This window comes from Calliphora vicina, chromosome 5 (assembly GCF_958450345.1).
Source record: "Calliphora vicina chromosome 5, idCalVici1.1, whole genome shotgun sequence".
NCBI classification, from domain to species: Eukaryota; Metazoa; Arthropoda; class Insecta; order Diptera; family Calliphoridae; genus Calliphora; species Calliphora vicina.
The window spans coordinates 55,591,861-55,610,823 of record NC_088784.1 but is presented as its reverse complement, the minus strand read 5'-3'; the positions used below and the strand labels follow the sequence as shown (position 1 = coordinate 55,610,823).

General features: G+C 28.5%; 1 protein-coding gene across 1 annotated transcript in view; it reads right to left on the bottom strand.

Annotated features, from left to right (window-relative positions):
* Nucleotides 1–5,398: 5,398 nt before the first annotated feature.
* Nucleotides 5,399–18,963, bottom strand: part of LOC135959946 (angiogenic factor with G patch and FHA domains 1) — a 28,364-nt gene continuing 14,799 nt past the window's right edge. Inside the window, exons 3-10 of the mRNA XM_065511099.1 lie at nt 7,874–8,010; nt 7,672–7,788; nt 6,800–7,217; nt 6,520–6,680; nt 6,108–6,438; nt 5,871–6,045; nt 5,695–5,800; nt 5,399–5,620 (exon numbers count right to left, since the gene is read on the bottom strand). Coding sequence (XP_065367171.1) covers nt 5,456–5,620; nt 5,695–5,800; nt 5,871–6,045; nt 6,108–6,438; nt 6,520–6,680; nt 6,800–7,217; nt 7,672–7,788; nt 7,874–8,010 — 1,610 coding nt within the window. The 3' untranslated portion in view covers nt 5,399–5,455. The remainder of the gene's footprint in view (nt 5,621–5,694; nt 5,801–5,870; nt 6,046–6,107; nt 6,439–6,519; nt 6,681–6,799; nt 7,218–7,671; nt 7,789–7,873; nt 8,011–18,963) is intronic.

Below are 18,963 nucleotides of genomic sequence, written 5' to 3'. Positions count from 1 at the left end.
TTGATATTAATTGTTTTATTTTTGCTGATTTTGCATGTGGATTAGAGTGCTCCAAAAAAATCAAATTGCGAATTTTGACCGTCCCCCCCCCCTCTAGAATGGTTCTATGTATTGTAAAAACTCGTTGTGAAAAATATTAGGATGATATGATAACGTTAACTGGTGCCGCAACGACGCTGAAGTTTTGAGGTGCATTTACAAGGGGAAAAATGCAATTTTTTCAGTTTTTGTAAAAATTTTGGCATTAAATAATTATTTTTGCAATTTAATTTAAAATAATCGAAATGTACACGTAATTGTCGTTCTAATAAGATATAAAAGACAAAAATTGGTTAAAAAAGTGTTAAGTTATTAAAAAATCGCCAGGCCATTAACGTGTTTCAGGCCACTAGAACAAGAAATGTAGAAACAAAATTAACATATTTTGATAAATATTATAATAAAAGTACATTTTTACTTAAAATATATCCATATTTACTTGTATATGAGTTTTTGTCTTCGTAGGATACCTTTAACTTCCTTTAAAATCTCAAAATTTAAATCGCAGGTACGGAAAAACTATATGAGGTATTTTCATACTTTTTTCATATTTATATTCCCTATTATGTTCTCAATAAATCCCAATGTATTGATCAAAAAATTTTGAAATTTGTTTAACAAAATTTTTAAAAATTTGAAATTGGAGTTTTGAAACTGCCTTTAAAAAAATTAAATTTGTTTGGTCATACCTGCGAATAGGTTAACGGTATCCAACGAAGACAAAAACTCATATACAAGTAAATATGGATATATTTTAAGTAAAAATGTACTTTTATTATAATATTTATCAAAATATGTTAATTTTGTTTCTACATTTCTTGTTCTAGTGGCCTGAAACACGTTAAGGGCCTGGCGATTTTTTAATAACTTTAAAATTTTTTATCCAATTTTTGTCTTTTATATCTTATTAGAACGACAATTACGTGTACATTTCGATTCTTTTAAATTAAATTGCAAAAGCAATTATTTAATGCCACAATTTTTACAAAATCTGAAAAAATTGCATTTTCCCCCTTGTAAATGCACCTCAAAACTTCAGCGTCGATGCGGCACCAGTTAACGTTATCATATCATCCTAATATTTTACACAACGAGTTTCTACAATACATAGAACCATTCTAGAGGAGGGTACGGCCTGTACCTAGAAATTTTTTTTCGTCCATACAATCTTGGAGCACTCTAATGTGGATACATAAGGTGTATAAGCTGATTTGTATTCATTGATTCTTAATTTTGAATTTGATTCTTAATTTTAAGTGGTTATACCTCGAATTAATTTACAATAAAACTAAAGTAACTGGACAATATAAAGTATTTTAATATTTATGTATAAGAAATTTTCAAGTGCATAAAACATTGATATCATATTTCGTTGCGATAGCAGTTGTAATTTTGGTGTTCCCTTTTTATTATAGATTTTAACAATAATTTTAAAGTAAACAAGTGTTATTTCTTTTTAAATAGAGCAATGTTTTTATGTTTTGTTTCAATTTAAATCTCTAAACTGCAATAAAACATAATTTATTAAAAAAATTGTATGACTAAACTTTATTATATAAAATGAGATATAACAGTTATGTTATATCTTATTCATAACTATTAAAAATAATTAATAATATATCTATCGAATAGTATAGTTATGCTTGAGAAATACTTTTATTTGATACCCATAATAGTTATCATCAATTTTTAAAAATAAGAATTGGAAATAATAACACTACACAACAAAATAAATTTTTTTTCCAAAATTACAAGGTCCGACCAATAAATTTTGATAGAGAAGGCAAAAAAATTACACGTGTATCGGCGTTTTGAAAGTTTACATCTGAATTTCATTTGAGGGGGGGGGGGTTTAAATTTCCCCAACTCTGGCACATTCTTATTGTTAATCGTCATAAGAAACCATGTGATCCTTACATTTTAGGTATAAAATGTGTTCAGCAAAGTTATGTTAAATGTTACGGGGAATATTTTTGTAGAATATGTTAACCCTCTAAATCCTCAAGGCATGGGTCTTTTTTGTCCTTCTTTTAAAAAAGAGCAACAAACCCCATTAAAACAGGGATTTAAGGGGTTAAAATGTTAATTAAATATATTATCCGTGAAATTTTACTATAAGCTCCTGAATAATCCAAAACGGAAAATACAACCAGAAAGTTAGAAATAACACATAACAAAAGAGAGCCGAGGGTTAATTTCGCATTTATTAAGAATTTTAATAAAATATATATGGAACTTTTGAGGAGTAAATAAAGGCTTTTAATATATGTAAGTATTTGATATTGTTGAAAACACTATGACTTGAGGATTGATATTTTAGTAAAATTAAATAATTTTATAAAATTTTGGGACTTCATTTACCTTAAAAACTAAAAAAAAATCATATGGTGATTTTCCACGAATAAAAATATAAAATTTGAATTAATGTAAAATTTTAACAATTAAATTGAATTAGTTAGACATTAAATTGAATTAGTTGAGATAGAAAACTGAAAATTTCAGTGTAAGCTAATTTGAGGCTGCTAATTAAGAATATGAAGTCAAATTACAGGTAAATCGTCACACATGCCTGCCAGGTAAGGTCAAATATATTGGGCGAATTTTCTTAAAGGACATATATCTCAAAAATAAATTTTAAAAAATTAATGTAATTAATAGACAAATATCTAAACTAATACTCAATTAATACTTACACGTTTTTTTTTTAGTTTAAAATAATGTAATTATCATTTTAAAAAAGCACCGAGTATTACTATGTCTAACACATACTTATAGAACGCTAACGGACTTATGAAAATAACTTAATTTAACAAAAACCAATGAAAAATTAGATGTTTAAATCACATATATATACAATCTAGAAAAAACTCTTTTGATAACGTTATTAACTGTAAAAATATATCCAATTGCGTCAACGCAACGAAAGGGTTAAAGATAACATAACAAAATTTGAAACCAATATAGACTAAAATGTCCTTAAATCAATGGCATTAGAATTTTTGAAATTTTTTATTTTCAAATACTGAAATTCCTAAAAAATTTGTGACGTTATTTACCATGTAAATAAAATGAGTAAAAATACTCAGTACGTATTTAAAAAACATATGGGGTTATACAAATATAGAGCTTTTTCGTGGATCGGTGCTTTGCCTTTTTAGAATTTTTTACTCAAACCGATTTTTTTTTAAATTGGCCAAGTTTGGATTGTACTAGGGGGTGGTCCGTTTAAGTGAGCCAAGTTTTTCTTTTCTTTTCATAAAAAGATCGAGCAAAATTAAAAAAAAAAATAAATCAATAAACCTGAATATCTTTTCAACTAATAGAGATAACCTACACTTGTAAGCGTATTTTTTGTAGATCTTCTCAAGGACTATTATTCAAAATTTCAGCTCATTCGGATCATAAATGGATTTTTGGCGATTTTTATAAAAAATTTGAAACCGAGGTGACCAACCTTGAGGGGCTACGTACTTGCCCCCATTAGCGCTAGGAAGCTGAACAAACGAAAACACCTCAGCTCAAACCATGTGAAATTTCGTAACAATATCTCCAATAGTTCCCAAGATACCGAATTATTTCCAAAAAAAGTTGTTAAACCACTGTGCAACGTCAAACAAATTTACAATGTACATATTTTGAGTTTTTATATAAGTAACCGATTTTGGTCTGAAATAAGATTGATCACAGATCGAGCTCTTTTTCATGATTAAACGCTTATCGGCCAAGATCACAGATGGAGATGCTTTTTTGATTAAACGCTTATTGGCCAAGTTATTAGCGAATTTAGATATTTTGAGTTTTTATATAATAAATCGATTTTTGTTCAAATATATGAGTGATCACAGATCGAGCTCTGATTTTTGGCCTGAAATATGATCACAGATCGAGCTCTTTTTCTTGATTAAGCGCTTATTGGCCAAGTTATTAGCGAATTTAGATATTTTGAATTTTTATATAAAAAATAGATTTCTGTTCAGTAATATGAGTGATCACAGATCGAGCTCTTTTTCATGATTAAACGCTTATTGGCCAAGTTATTAGCAAATTTATTTATTGTGAGTTTAATATAAAAAAATCAATTTATGGCCAGAAATATGAGTGATCACAGATCGAGCTGCTTTTCTTGATTAAACGCTTATTGGCCAAGTTATTAGCGAATTTAGATATGTGAGTTTTTATATAAAAAGATCGAGCTCCTTTTCCTAATTAAACGCATATTGGCCAAGTTATTAGCAAATATACTTATTGTGGGTTTTTATATAAAAAATTGATTTATGGCCAGAAATATGAGTGATCAGAGATCGAGCTCCTTTTCTTAATTAAACGCTTATTGGATTAAACGTTTGGGGAATCCCCTTATATAAAAAATGTGTTTGCATCCTCTAAATTCATTTTTTTGTATGACAACGAATGAGTAATTTTATTTCCATTGATATTTTTTCGTAATCTCGTTTTCGAATTTTAATTAATAATTTTAATTTCATATTTTAATAAAGCAGTTAATAATAAAAGAATTTCACGTTCAAGCGTGTAAAACGCAGGTTTATATTGTAAAATTTTATATTTTTCTCATGAAATTCGACAATCGCTAACATGAACAATTTCACTTTCGATTTTAGATAAATCGAAAAAAGTGGGCGTAAAAGTAGGCGTGGTCAATTTTTACTTCAGTAAAAACATAAATTGGATAACTACGAACATTTAAACAAAAAATTAGCCAAATCGGTGTAGCCGTTTTCCGATTTTAGATAAATCGAAAAAAGTGAAACCACGTAATTTTTCATTACGTAAAAACCTAAGTTGGACTATGACCAACATTTTTTAAAAAAAATTGTCTAAATCGGTCGAGCCGTTCTCAACTGATGCAATTACCAACTAATGACATTTGATTTTTATTTATAGAGATTTAAAATATAGTACCCTCAGAATGGAACATAAAGACCAAATTATATTTCAGATAAATTATATGTATAATTTATTAGTATATTTTAGAAGAAGTAATTCGACATTTCTTCTAAATATGCGAAATAAACCGTTTTTTTTTGATATACTTTTGTGTTTCTGTATAAGTGTTGTATGTTCATTTATCGTTATCATTGTTGTAAAGGGTCTTCCAATAGGGACTTCCAAACTTTGACTGTTGATAACGGCCATATTTTTGAAGCAAAATCTGTCTGTCATTTCTTCACTTTGTTTTGCCAAATTTGATAACGATAATAAATTTTACAAAATCCATTTGTTCAAAAAATCCTGCAAAGTTTTTACGATATTTAATATTTATTGAGAATAAAAATTAATTTCTTTATATTGTAAGTAACAAACAAATCGGTTGTACACTGGATACAAATAAAAACGTACATACATAGATGTATGTATGTAAATACATACATATATTTGAATATATAAACATTCACGTTTAATTGCTATCATAAATATTACTAAAAATGTCTGCCTTTTGATAGCGCTCCTTGGTCTTTTTCATTAACTCTAATTTCTTTTTGTCTGACACAGTTAAAGCTATACCGGCAGTAGGATCATCGCAGCCTAGTCCCTTGAGGCCAGAATTCGATTCAACATTAATCTTAAGAGAAAAAAAAGAAACACAAGCAAATATATAATACTATAAAAGTTATTTTAAGCTTAATTTAGACATACCGGTTCTAAGAGACCTCCGCTCTCTTGAGTTTTACCCAAAGCTTCACCTTTGTTCCATCCCAATTTGGAAAGCATTCTAAAACCTTTGTTGTCACTTGAAATTGCACTGAGTAATAAAAAGCAGACGTAAGTGAATTGCTTAAAGATAAAATGCTTAGAAAATAAAATAATCTTACGTATCAACAGAAGCAGTTTGTGTTTTCTCTTTATCTGTACTACTGCCAACTTTCAAGCGTCTGCTAGCAGCACGATCTTGGTAGCTGCTTTTACTATTCTTACTGCTACATGCTCCACTACCTCCAGCTCCACCATTACCACCAGCCGCATTGTTTTGTTTTGAATCAACAAACTCTGTGATAACATGAAAGATAACTTGTAAACTGTAACTGAAATATTTAAATAAGTTGACTTACTTTCATTTTCCAAGCCGTATTTCTTTTGGATTTTCTTTAACTGTTCTTTGTGAGAAAGTACAACTGCCGATCCAGATGAAACCTCGCGTTGTTGGGGTTCTATTAAGAGACCCGGTTCACACAAACCACAAGTACTATTGCCTTCGTGTATGTGACATAGGAGTTTAGTTTGAGCAATTTGTATGACACTGCCATGTACCAAGTCATACGATTCGCTTTCTGTTTTAGATACCGACATACGAGTACCATTTAGAATGGTACCATTGCGAGAACCCAAATCGACACATTTATATATCGACTGTTTGGTGTCATAGGTAAATTTTAAATGAAACTAAATGAATTAATTAAAAAAAAATTGAGTAAGTAAATATGGAGTTAACAAACGCAAAATCATTATTAGACTATTATATACCTTTGAAACATTAACATCTGGTATTATGACATCATGATTTCCTTCACGTCCTAAACTTCCACCCTTAAAAGTAATCAAACTAAGATTTCCCACTTTCAGGTCATCCAAATTAGTCTCTTGCACAACGAGTCGTAGGGAGGGGGGATATTTTTTGGCAATATCTAAAAAGTATGAAAGCAAAATTTTTAATATAAATACTGTACTAACTTCTTATCTAACGCGAATTTCTTTTCCTTACGAATTAGATTAAGTGTATTAGATATATGTAAGTATATATTACCTTGGAATCTTCCACTACTTTTAAATATGGGCACTTTACTTTTTTCATCCTCGGAATCACTTTCACTATCACTACTACTACTTGAACTTGAGGTAGGAAGTTCGCCATCTTCAAAGTCCACTCGAGATTTACGTTTCTCTTTATGAGCGTCCTCACTGCCGGAATCGCCGTCACTAGATGCAGTATGTTTTTTGGAACGTTTATGTTTTTTATGTGATGATTTCTTGTGCTTGCGTTCCTTGTCTTTATCCTTATCCTTCGATGATCTCTTTTTAAATTTACGCTCCTTTTCCTGTTTTTGTTTGACTTTTTCTTCGCGCAGCCTCTTCAGTTTTGTACGGTCAGTGACAACACCAAATTCATCGAAAACAACTTCGTCAACATCATCATCACCATCACCATCGTCATTATCGTCCCCCTGCAACAGTAGAAAAGAAATCCGCGTTTTCATCGTACATTCTGGTCTTTAACTCTTACCTAATGCATTTTTACGCATTCGGTCTATATTAAGTTTTGAAAAACGCTTTAAAAGTGAATCATTTACATAATTCTCAAACAAGCTGCCATCATCGTTGGAATCCTGAAACAAAGTCAAATCAACGAGTAACAAGACAATTCAAATAAATTACATTTGGGATTTGTGTTAAAATAAAATATCATGGCAAAAACAGTGTTAATAGAAGATATTATAATGGATTTTATTAACAGAAAATGTGATTAATGAAGACAACAAGGCTGGCGAATTATTTTTAGATTTTACTTGTTTCGAGAATATTCCAAATAACTGCGTTCACAGTTTCACTTAAACACGCATAAGTTTAGTCGCATAAGAATCTAAATATTATTCGCTGCATTCTGATTTGAAACCATACCTTTTTCGCCGGGGCTGTCGGTTGTACTTGTACTTGTGAGTGAAATTCGTAGCAGTCCTTTTCTTGATTATAACTATAATAACATCCATTATTGCCATCATAATAGAGGCCATACTCCTAAATTACCAAAAAAATACATTTAATATTATATAAGTGAATGAGATGTGGTTAAATTGGTTAACTATAGAAGGGCTTTAAATACCGCATTGTAATAGTAACCAGATTTCTGGTCGTAATATAGACCAGATGTTGGCTCATAAATAAAATTGCTGATATTCTGTGCCTGTTGAGCAGCTTGTCGCATCTCATCTACAAAACTGAATGCATCTTTAGCAGAAACTGAAAAAAGGAAAAACAATATATGTATGTATGTATATTTGTAATTACAGATATTGATAATGATATTATTATAAAATTGTTAACATAATCTCTTAAAATAACAAGACATTAGAGTTTATTTAGACATACATATATTTACTATTTATTAGTCCAGTAATAGTTAGACGCATAATATACAAATTACAAATTACAAGTCGCAATTTTTAATGAATTTTTTGTTTAAAAATTAATCATATAAACCTATGTTTAGAACTTAGCATTAGGAAGTTTTTGATTTAAATACAAAATCATATTATTCGAACTGTAGATATATATTTCAGAACTTTGTTCTCAATGTTCCACAATTCCAAGTTTCGTCTCCCACTATTTTCGAGTTTCTACTGTAGTTTAAAAGTTTATAAAAAATTATAAAATAATTAGTTAAACAATTAAATTCAAAATCATTTTATGATCAGTGCAAATGTTCCTTTTTGTTGTTGTTATTTTTATTATTTTTTGCAAAACTACACAAATGTGTGAAAATCTCTCAGAAAGTCAACTGATAAGAGAATTTTACACAAAAACTGTATTTATTTCTATCTTTTCTTTTAATCAGCAAAAATAACGAAAAATTAAACTCCAACAACAAAAATAAAAACAAACTATAAATTAAAAACAAAATATGTAATAATACAATTGTATAAAGAGATTAAGTGCAGTCTTAAAAAGATTTATTCGCCTAATGCATTCAAGATATTTATTTGTTACTTCGTTTTCCTTAAACAAATAAATATGTATTTGTAGTTCTTTGTTGTTTTACATGTACGACACACTATTTATTTGAAGGTTAAACTAATGGAATAACATTTTTGCAATAAAGATAAGTTGTTTTTATAGATGTTTATAATTATTATTATTATTGTTTTCTTTGAATTACTATTTTACCAGCGAACCAAATATATTGTGGTATCTTTTATTACAAATACTGTACTGACCATTAACAATTTTTTTTTTTTTTAAAAAAACATTAAACGATTAGTTTGTGTGCTTTTAATTAATAATAAAACGCATTTAAAATAATTATATAAAAAATAAAACATTATAGTAAAATGTAAAAACTAAAACAATGAGGGTATTCATTTAAAAAAAAATGGAAAATAACAGTCTGATTCTTTTACACTTTTAAAAAACAAAAACAAGAAAAAAATCAAAAAAAATGTATTTTTTTGTGGAATTTTTTCAAGTTTTTGTTGTGTAAAAATGTAAAAAAATCAGAATGTAATTTTCCATTTTTTTGAAATGAATAGCCTTAATATAATAAAAATTATTGAAAATAATTTATTGTTGATGTCGCCCTTGGCATGGTAGAAAATGCATTTCAATTTGCCAATTGTCTAAAAATTAATATTCTTTAAATTATTCCAGATTAATTATAATGAACTTAAGCCTAATTAAAAATTTACTTTCAAATTATACAATTTAGTTTTCTTCTAAAATTTTAGGTGGTCAATTTGTTGAATAAAATTGCACCAAATATTTTTAGCTATGACCGTTTTGTTTTAGCCCAATAATTGATGCGGAGTCAATAATTTGTGGGTTTTGAGATTTTTGTTAATTATTCGCAATTAAATTTTATAATTTGAAAGTAAATGTATTCAGACTCAAGTTTGACTTCTGTTATAAAGGTACCTGTACAGCTTCATTTTCCTTTGATTTATTAAAAACTTTACAGCACTGCTAGACGTAGCGTTAAAGTTGAATTAAATTTGTTAAAACTGTTAAAACTGAATTCGCCCGCCAAGAAAGAAACCATTCATAAATAAAGTCAATAATAAGAAACTCCTGGACTTTGCGAAACGGTATATTTATTGGTCAAAGAAGCAGTGGGCCAAAGTGTTGTGGAGCGACGAAAGCTAATTTAATTTATTTGGCTCAAATGGAAAAAACTACGTACTCAGTCCACCAAAACAAAAATATTCTCCTCAATATCAATTACCAACTGTTTCAAACATGGCGGTGGATCAATAATGGTGTAGGATAAGAAATAATATTCATATAAGATTGAACGTAGCTCATTTATTTCTTAATTATGATGTTGGTCCTATAATAAAAAATTAAGGAAATATGAATGTCTGATACTGCAACAACATATTTGCTACCACATATTTGTGAAAAAATGGCCCCAGGTATTATATTTCGACACGACAATAACCCTAAGCACACAGGTGTCTTAGCAAGAAACTTTTTAAACAACAACAATGTGAAAGTTTTGGAGTGGCTGCCACAATACCGCAATCTCAACCCCATAGAAAATCTATTTGAGCTTGTAGATCGGGAAATAAAGAAAAAACCCCTCAAATTTAAAATATTAAGAAACAATATTAAATACTGATTGATTAAGTTACTATTACATATATGTACAGTACCAGCATAATAAATGCAACGCTATGTTATGTGATCTTCAACTGGTATTATTTTTCTTATAACTGAATCCAATTCTCCCCATCTGCTATTTATACCCTACACCACCATGTCACCAAATTTTGTTACGATCGGTCCATAATTAGTCATAGCTCCCCTATAGACCCGCTTCCGAAAATCACTTTAACGTGCATAAATCGCTTAAAAATGTTGGTACACACACAAAATTCAACATACTTAACTTTAATATAGATATAAATCACACGACCTAATTTCATGGTGATCGGTCCATAATTGGACATAGCCCCCATATAAGGCCCACTTCCGAAAATCACTCAAAAATATAAATTATTGAAATTTTAAAAGAAAACTGTTTTTGCTCTTTTACTTAGTGTAGGGAATTATATGGTCGGGCTTGACCGACCATACTTCCTTACTTGTTTTATATTCTTTATCGTCATAGTCAATTATTGTATGACATTTTGTCCAATATTTTTGCACGTAAGGATAATTATAAAATTTTTAGTAAAAACAGTGGTAAATTTGAGAGAGCAAATAAATGCAACTTTAAGAAAACTGACTAGATTTGTAAATTTTTATAGAAAACAATTATTAAAAATGACTAAAAACTTGTTACAATACAATAATTTACTGTTACAATAAAATAATTTAATGTTAATACTACACCATTTCCAATTGTATTTCAGAAGTTTCTAATTGTATTTCAGAAATTTCCAATTGAATTTCAGAAATTTCTAATTATATTTCAGAAAATTCCAATTCAATTTCAGAAATTTCCATTTATATTTCAGAAATTTCCATTTATATTTCAGAAATTTCCAATTATATTTCAGAAATTTCTAATTATATTTCAGAATTTTCTAATTATATTTCAGAATTTTCCATTTATATTTCAGAAATTTCTAATTGTATTTCAGAAATTTCCAATTGTATTTCAGAAATTTCCATTTGTATTTCAGAATTTTTATTTTATACTTAAAAAGTTTCCAATTGTATTTCAGAATTTTCCAATTGTATTTCAGAAAATCCATTTGTATTTCAGAAAATTCTAATAGCAATACCAATGGATATTTCTGAAATACAAATAGAAAATTCTGAAATACAATTGGAAAATTCTGAAATACAATTGGAAACTTTTTAAGTATAAAATAAAAATTCTGAAATACAAATGGAAATTTCTGAAATACAATTGGAAAATTCTGAAATACAATTGGAAATTTCTGAAATACAATTAGAAATTTCTGAAATATAAATGGAAAATTCTGAAATATAATTAGAAAATTCTGAAATATAATTAGAAATTTCTGAAATATAATTTGAAATTTCTGAAATATAAATGGAAATTTCTGAAATATAAATGGAAATTTCTGAAATTGAATTGGAATTTTCTGAAATATAATTAGAAATTTCTGAAATTCAATTGGAAATTTCTGAAATACAATTAGAAACTTCTGAAATACAATTGGAAATGGTGTAGTAGATTCAGGGATATGAAATCTACAAAGGATAACATTATTAACGAATTATTCGTATTACCAAGAAAATTTTAAGAATTTTTGTTTATTTCTTTACCAATTTAAAATCTTGCGGATATGGTGAAGCTAAAACTGTGTGCATATGAGCTCAAGGTCAAAAGGATATGACTAGTTTATGTTAAAAGGGTGCAAAAATAACACTGTTTTACCACGAAATATTAGTTTTAAGTATAATTTAATAATAAATATTATTTTAATTTTAATAAATATATTGAACTAGCAGTCCCGGCAAACGTTGTTCTGCCATAGCACACACAAAGTTTGAAGACTCCCACTATAATAGTACTCCACATATGCAATAATAAATTTTTACTTTGTATGGGAGGTGCCATGCCCATTGTTCCTATATAGGTCAATTGTCACAACAAATTTCATCGAAATCGACCCAGCCGTTAAGGAGGAGTTTAGTTACTAACACACGTACAGAAGAATTATATATGGGGAATTTCATGTCAAGTGAACCAACTTTTGAAATCGATGTCTTCCGATCGGGATGAAATTTGCACCAAGGTTAGCTCTATTGGATAGTAACTCAGACACAATTTTTCAACAACATCGGTCGAGAACTCTCTGAGTTATAGGGGGTAAAATTTTGACAATTTGGTCAAACAGGGGTTTTTTCTTATCCATGTAACTTATTACCTATTGTTCTTAGCAAAATGTGTCCCAAATAGTATAGATAGCTATTTCTTCGATCTTTCGAAAAAAAATATTTAAAAAAAAAAATAAAAAATTTTTAATATTTTTTTTCCGAAATCAAAAACTTTTTTGACTTTTTTTTTAAATTTTTTCTCTTTTTTTTTCTTTTTTTTTTTTTCTTAAAATAAAGTTTAGATATTTTCCTTGAACACCTACTTGGTCGCTTAGTGGGATGCGAGTGGGATATCTATCAAAATAAATATTTTGTAACTCAAAACATAAAATTTTTGACTTTTTTTGCAAAATCAAAAACTTTGTTGACTTTTTTTTTCAAAATGGACCCTTTTTTAATCTTTTTTTTTAGGTCAAACAAAAGCTTAGATATTATCCTTGAAGACCCTTTTGGTCGCTTAGTGGGATGCGAGTGGGATATCTATCAAAATAAATATTTTTTAACTCAAGACTTACAATTTTTGACTTTTTTTTTTGCAAATACGATTTTTTTTCCAAATGGGCCCTTTTTTTAAAATTTTTTTGTAGTCAAAAGAAAGCTTAGTTCCATTCCTTTAAGATATTTTTAGTCCCTTAGTGGGATGCGAGTGGGATATCTATCAAAATAAATATTTTGTAACGCAAGACATACAATTTTTTTATTTTTTTTTGCAAAATCAAAATTTTTTTCCAATATGGGCCCTTTTTTAATTTTTTTTTTTTGCTCAAAAGAAAGCCTAGGTCCATTCCTTTAAGATATTTTTAGTCCCTTAGTGGGATGCGAGTGGGATATCTATCAAAATAAATATTTTGTAACAATTTTTTAATTTTTTTTTGCAAAATCGAAATTTTTTTCCAATATGGGACTTTTTTTTAAAAATTTTTTTTTGCTCAAAAGAAAGCTTAGGTCTTTTCCTTTAAGACCTATTTTGTCACTTAGGAAGATGTGAGTAGGATATCTATTAAAATAAAAATGTTGTAACTCAAGACATTCAATTATTGACTTTTTTTTTGCAAATTCGAATTTTTTTTCAAAATGGGCCCTTTTTTAAAAATTTTTTTTTAGTCAAAAGAAAGCTTAGGTCCATTCCTTTAAGATATTTTAGGTCCCTTAGTGGGATACGAGTGGGATATCTATCAAAATAAATATTTTGTAACTCAAGATATACAATTTTTGATTTTTTGGCAAAATCAAAAACTTTTTTGACTTTTTTTTAAAATGGGCCCTTTTTGTAATTTTTTTTTTTTGCTATAAAGAAAGCTTAGGCCTATTCCTTTAAGATGGTTTTGATCGCTTAGTGGGATGCGAGTGGGATATATATCAAAATAAATGTTTTGTAACTCAAGACATACAATTTTTGTGTTAAAACATTTATTTTGATAGATATCCCACTCGCATCCCACTAAGGGACTAAAAATATCTTAAAGGAATGGACCTAGGCTTTCTTTTGAGCAAAAAAAAAAATTAAAAAAGGGCCCATATTGGAAAAAAATTTTGATTTTGCAAAAAAAAATTAAAAAATTGTATGTCTTGCGTTACAAAATATTTATTTTGATAGATATCCCACTCGCATCCCACTAAGGGACTAAAAATATCTTAAAGGAATGGACCTAAGCTTTCTTTTGACTACAAAAAAAATTTTAAAAAAAGGGCCCATTTGGAAAAAAAATCGTATTTGAAAAAAAAAAAGTCAAAAATTGTAAGTCTTGAGTTAAAAAATATTTATTTTGATAGATATCCCACTCGCATCCCACTAAGCGACCAAAAGGGTCTTCAAGGATAATATCTAAGCTTTTGTTTGACCTAAAAAAAAAGATTAAAAAAGGGTCCATTTTGAAAAAAAAAAAGTCAACAAAGTTTTTGATTTTGCAAAAAAAGTCAAAAATTTTATGTTTTGAGTTACAAAATATTTATTTTGATAGATATCCCACTCGCATCCCACTAAGCGACCAAGTAGGTGTTCAAGGAAAATATCTAAACTTTATTTTAAGAAAAAAAAAAAAAAAAAAAAAAAAAAAAATTTTAAAAAAAAGTCAAAAAAGTTTTTGATTTCGGAAAAAAATATTAAAAATTTTTTATTTTTTTTTTTAAATATTTTTTTTCGAAAGATCGAAGAAATAGCTATCTATACTATTTGGGACACATTTTGCTAAGAACAATAGGTAATAAGTTACATGGATAAGAAAAAACCCCTGTTTGACCAAATTGTCAAAATTTTACCCCCTATAACTCAGAGAGTTCTCGACCGATGTTGTTGAAAAATTGTGTCTGAGTTACTATCCAATAGAGCTAACCTTGGTGCAAATTTCATCCCGATCGGAAGACATCGATTTCAAAAGTTGGTTCACTTGACATGAAATGCCCCATATATAATAAGCACTTTGAAATTTCATTACAGTAACGAAAAGCCTTAGAGTGATCAAGGAGTTCACATCCAATATCTTTCGTGACATCAACTAGAGCTGTAATGTATCTGTGGTTTAATAGAAAACCAGGACTCTATTCCACAAAACAACTTATCAACTTTTCACTTTGCACTTCTCAAATTTTTCCTAAATTTGTAAAACCTTATGTTCCTCAGAATTATACATTTCGATAAGTGAGTTGAAATTGATAAGTGTAATTTGCAAAGTCTTTGCAATTTCTGTTCCACGTACGTACTCTTGTTCAAAGTGCAAAGTTAATATTGAAAAGTGTAATGTTCAAAGACTTTTCAAATAATTATGCTGTTTCGTTCCACAAAAACTGTAAATTCTATTTTTGCAAAACAAATTTTGATAAGTTTGTCAAAAATTTGGTTTACAAATTCATATTGTTAGTTATAACAAGCTTTAAAAAAATTAAGACGTGAATTTTTGTTCGACGATAGTGAAGACGAATTAATTTTTAGAGACCGAATTAATTTTTCATGACTACAAAACTTTAATTTAAAAAATAAAAAATAAATTTTGAAAAACATTTTTGGCATAAAATTTTTGTCACAAAAAAATTTTAAAAAAATTTAAATGAAAGCAAGTAAGAGTGCTATATTTGGCTGTGCCGAATCTTATATACCCTTCACCAAATTATACTTCAAAATTTTAAATGTTTTTAGGTAAACAACATTTTTTTTCCAGTTGTTTTTTTAATTTTTTGGAAAACAAAATTTTTCGATTGTTATTTTAAATTTTAAAATTTTTTTTTAGTTTTTTAAATTTTTTTTTTTGTGAAAAAAAAAATTCGGGTTAAAATTTTTTATTCCGATTTTGACCCATTGTAGGTCGAACTTACTATGGTCTTATATACGTCATTGCAAATGTCTTTGAAATATCTATCATTAGATATCCATATTGTCTATATTAATGACTTAGTAATCCAGATATAGGTCAAAAATCGAGGTTGTCTTAGTTTTTTCCTCATATCTCAGCCATTTGTGGACCGATTTTGCTGATTTTAAATAGCAAACTTCTCGAAAGCATGTCTGACAGAATTATTGAAGATTTGGATCCCGAAGATATCTGGGGTCTTCAGAAAATTGATTTCAACAGACAGACGGACAGACAGACAGACAGACGGACATGGCTTAATCGACTCCGATTAATGAAATGAAAAATGTAGAAATTACAAACGGAATGACAAACTTATATATACCCTTCTCACGAAGATGAAGGGTATAATTAAAAAAAAAAAAATTTGGAATTTTGTTTATCTAACAAGTAAGAGTGCTATATTCGGCTATGCCGAATCTTATATACCCTTCACCTTTGTTGTGGATGCATTATTATTTTTTATAATTAGTATATATGTATGTACATTGCCCACTTTCAGCGTACAGCATCCTAAATTTATCAAGAACACAAAAAACAACAACAACGCCAAACGAAACAAAACACCAAAAGAAAAAACAAAAACAAAATACGCAAGGCAATGAAACCAACACACATCCAAACATACGTTTAATTGTATAAAAAACAACAACAACGCCAAAAGAAACAAAATACGCAAAGCATGCACATTCAAACATACGATTTGTTGATTTTTTGTCAAAAAAACCAACACACAACCAAACAAAAGTTTAGTTGTATAAAAAACAACAACAACGCCAAAAGAAACAAAACACAAAAAAAAAAACAAAATACACAAAGCTTGCACATCCAAACATACGTTTTGTTGTTTTTTTGTCAAAGCATGCAATACATTGTGTTTTTTGATGAAATTTTCAGAGGTTGTCTCGGATTTTTGCTCATATCTCCGTTATTTATGGACGGATTTTGCTGATTTTAAATAGCAAAATTCTCGAAAGTATGTCTGACAGAATTGTTGAAGATTTGGATCCCGGAGATATCTGGGGCCTTCAGAAAATTGATTTCAACAGACAGACAGACAGACAGACAGACGGACAGACAGACAGACAGACAGACAGACAGACAGACAGACAGACGGACATGGCTTAATCGACTCCGCTATCTATAAGGATCCAGAATATATATACTTTATAGGGTCGGAAATGAAAAATGTAGAAATTACAAACGGAATGACAAACTTATATATACCCTTCTCACGAAGCTGAAGGGTATAAAAATATTTAAAATTTTATGTTAAAGTATAATTTGTAGGGGGCGGCATTTATTATTGGAAAATATGCGCCTAAAATGCAAAGATGGTTAAATGCTTTGTGGAACACTTTGCACAGACTTTGCAAAGAGAGCAAAGACTTTGCAAAATTTGTCTTAGTGCAAAGTGAGGTTTGCAAAGAATATTGTGAAACAGAAACACTTATCACTTTGCCACGTTGTTTGTGGAATAGGGCCCAGAACCTTTATTAACCTCCTCGGTCCTGGCGTGCAGCCGTCTTACAACCATTTATACAGCTAGCTGAACATGTTTTTTGTTCTAAAAACCGTGATTTTTTTCAAGCAGGCCACACTAAAATTTTTTTATTTATTTTTGTGATCAGTTGTTCGTAGAACACGTTTCCTTGAGTACTTAACCATTTCAAAGTGAAGTATAAAAACTAAAAGAAATATATAATTTTATTGTTAACAATTCAATAATCCAGGTAAGGTACATAAATGTTCATTAAATGTATTGCTAGGCCCTTATTTTAGCTGCACCTACAATATCTCAGGATCCTTTCGTCCTTTATGTCCTTGAACAAATTTTGTATTCTATTGTTTCTTCCAGAAGCATAAAAAAATAATGTTAAAGACTTCCGACGCCATACCATATGAGAGAAAGCATAGAATGGCAATTATATTTATATTGGAGTTTCAATAAAGTGAAGCTCTCTAGCCACTGATACTGGAAAACACCCCAATCAAGAACGAAATCTCCACTAACCTTAATAGCTTACTGAATAGTAGTTCTATCGTATTTTGTATGCTAAAGTCCACTTCCTTAAAGTTTATTAATGGAATTTCCCTTTTGGAAATTTGTTTGGTTTAAAAATCTACATATGTTGGAAACATGCTGTCTATGAATAACCTACCTACGTATTACTATTTATACATACACTTGTATTACAAATAGTTTCTAATGATTAATATAATTTCGTTCTAAAGTCTGCAAAATTCCTATAAAGATTCCATTAAAATGTTTGTTATAATTTAAAATTGAATTTCATTTAAACAAACGTTCATTAATCAAATCAGTAGTTATCGTCTGGATTATCTACAGTTGGCGAAAAAAAACAAAATACTTAATTAAAATGTTCTCACAACTGTTATTTGCAAATAGAGATAAAGAATAAAATGCTTTTACAAAATTTTATAAAAAAGAGAAATATTTACGACATTTTAATACAAAATTTTTATTATGTACTATGGGAAATGTTTTCAATTATTCGACTCTGACGTTTAATCGGTTAATAATTTATTAGAAATACATTCATACCTACATATTTGTATACAAATGTTAATTAAGTGATTGTTAGGTCAAAAAAGTTATCGCTAAATTATATTTTATTATTTCAACATATTTATTTTATAATCTGATAGCACTTCATGCATTTTATTATATGAAATACTTATTCCAGAATTGAGTCCTAAAACTACCGATCGTTGTTGCAATGAGTTTTCCTATATAATCGTGAAAAAAGTAAATTTTCCAATATTGGGTTAGGCTCATATACATATGTAAAATTTAAATTTCTGATGGGGTGATTTAAAAATTATCTATAATATTAAATCATAAGTATAGTTTTATTATTATAGTAAAAATAATAAGTTTGAGTCTGCTTTCTAGAAAGCTTAAATGTAGCCTTTTAAGATGTCCGTCGATCTTTAAATTTATTCAGGACATGCGAATTTTAATTATCAATAATAAAAGGGATAGATTTATATGCAAATGTCTGTTTTCAGTAATCAGTTGAATTCAAATGGTGCTGAA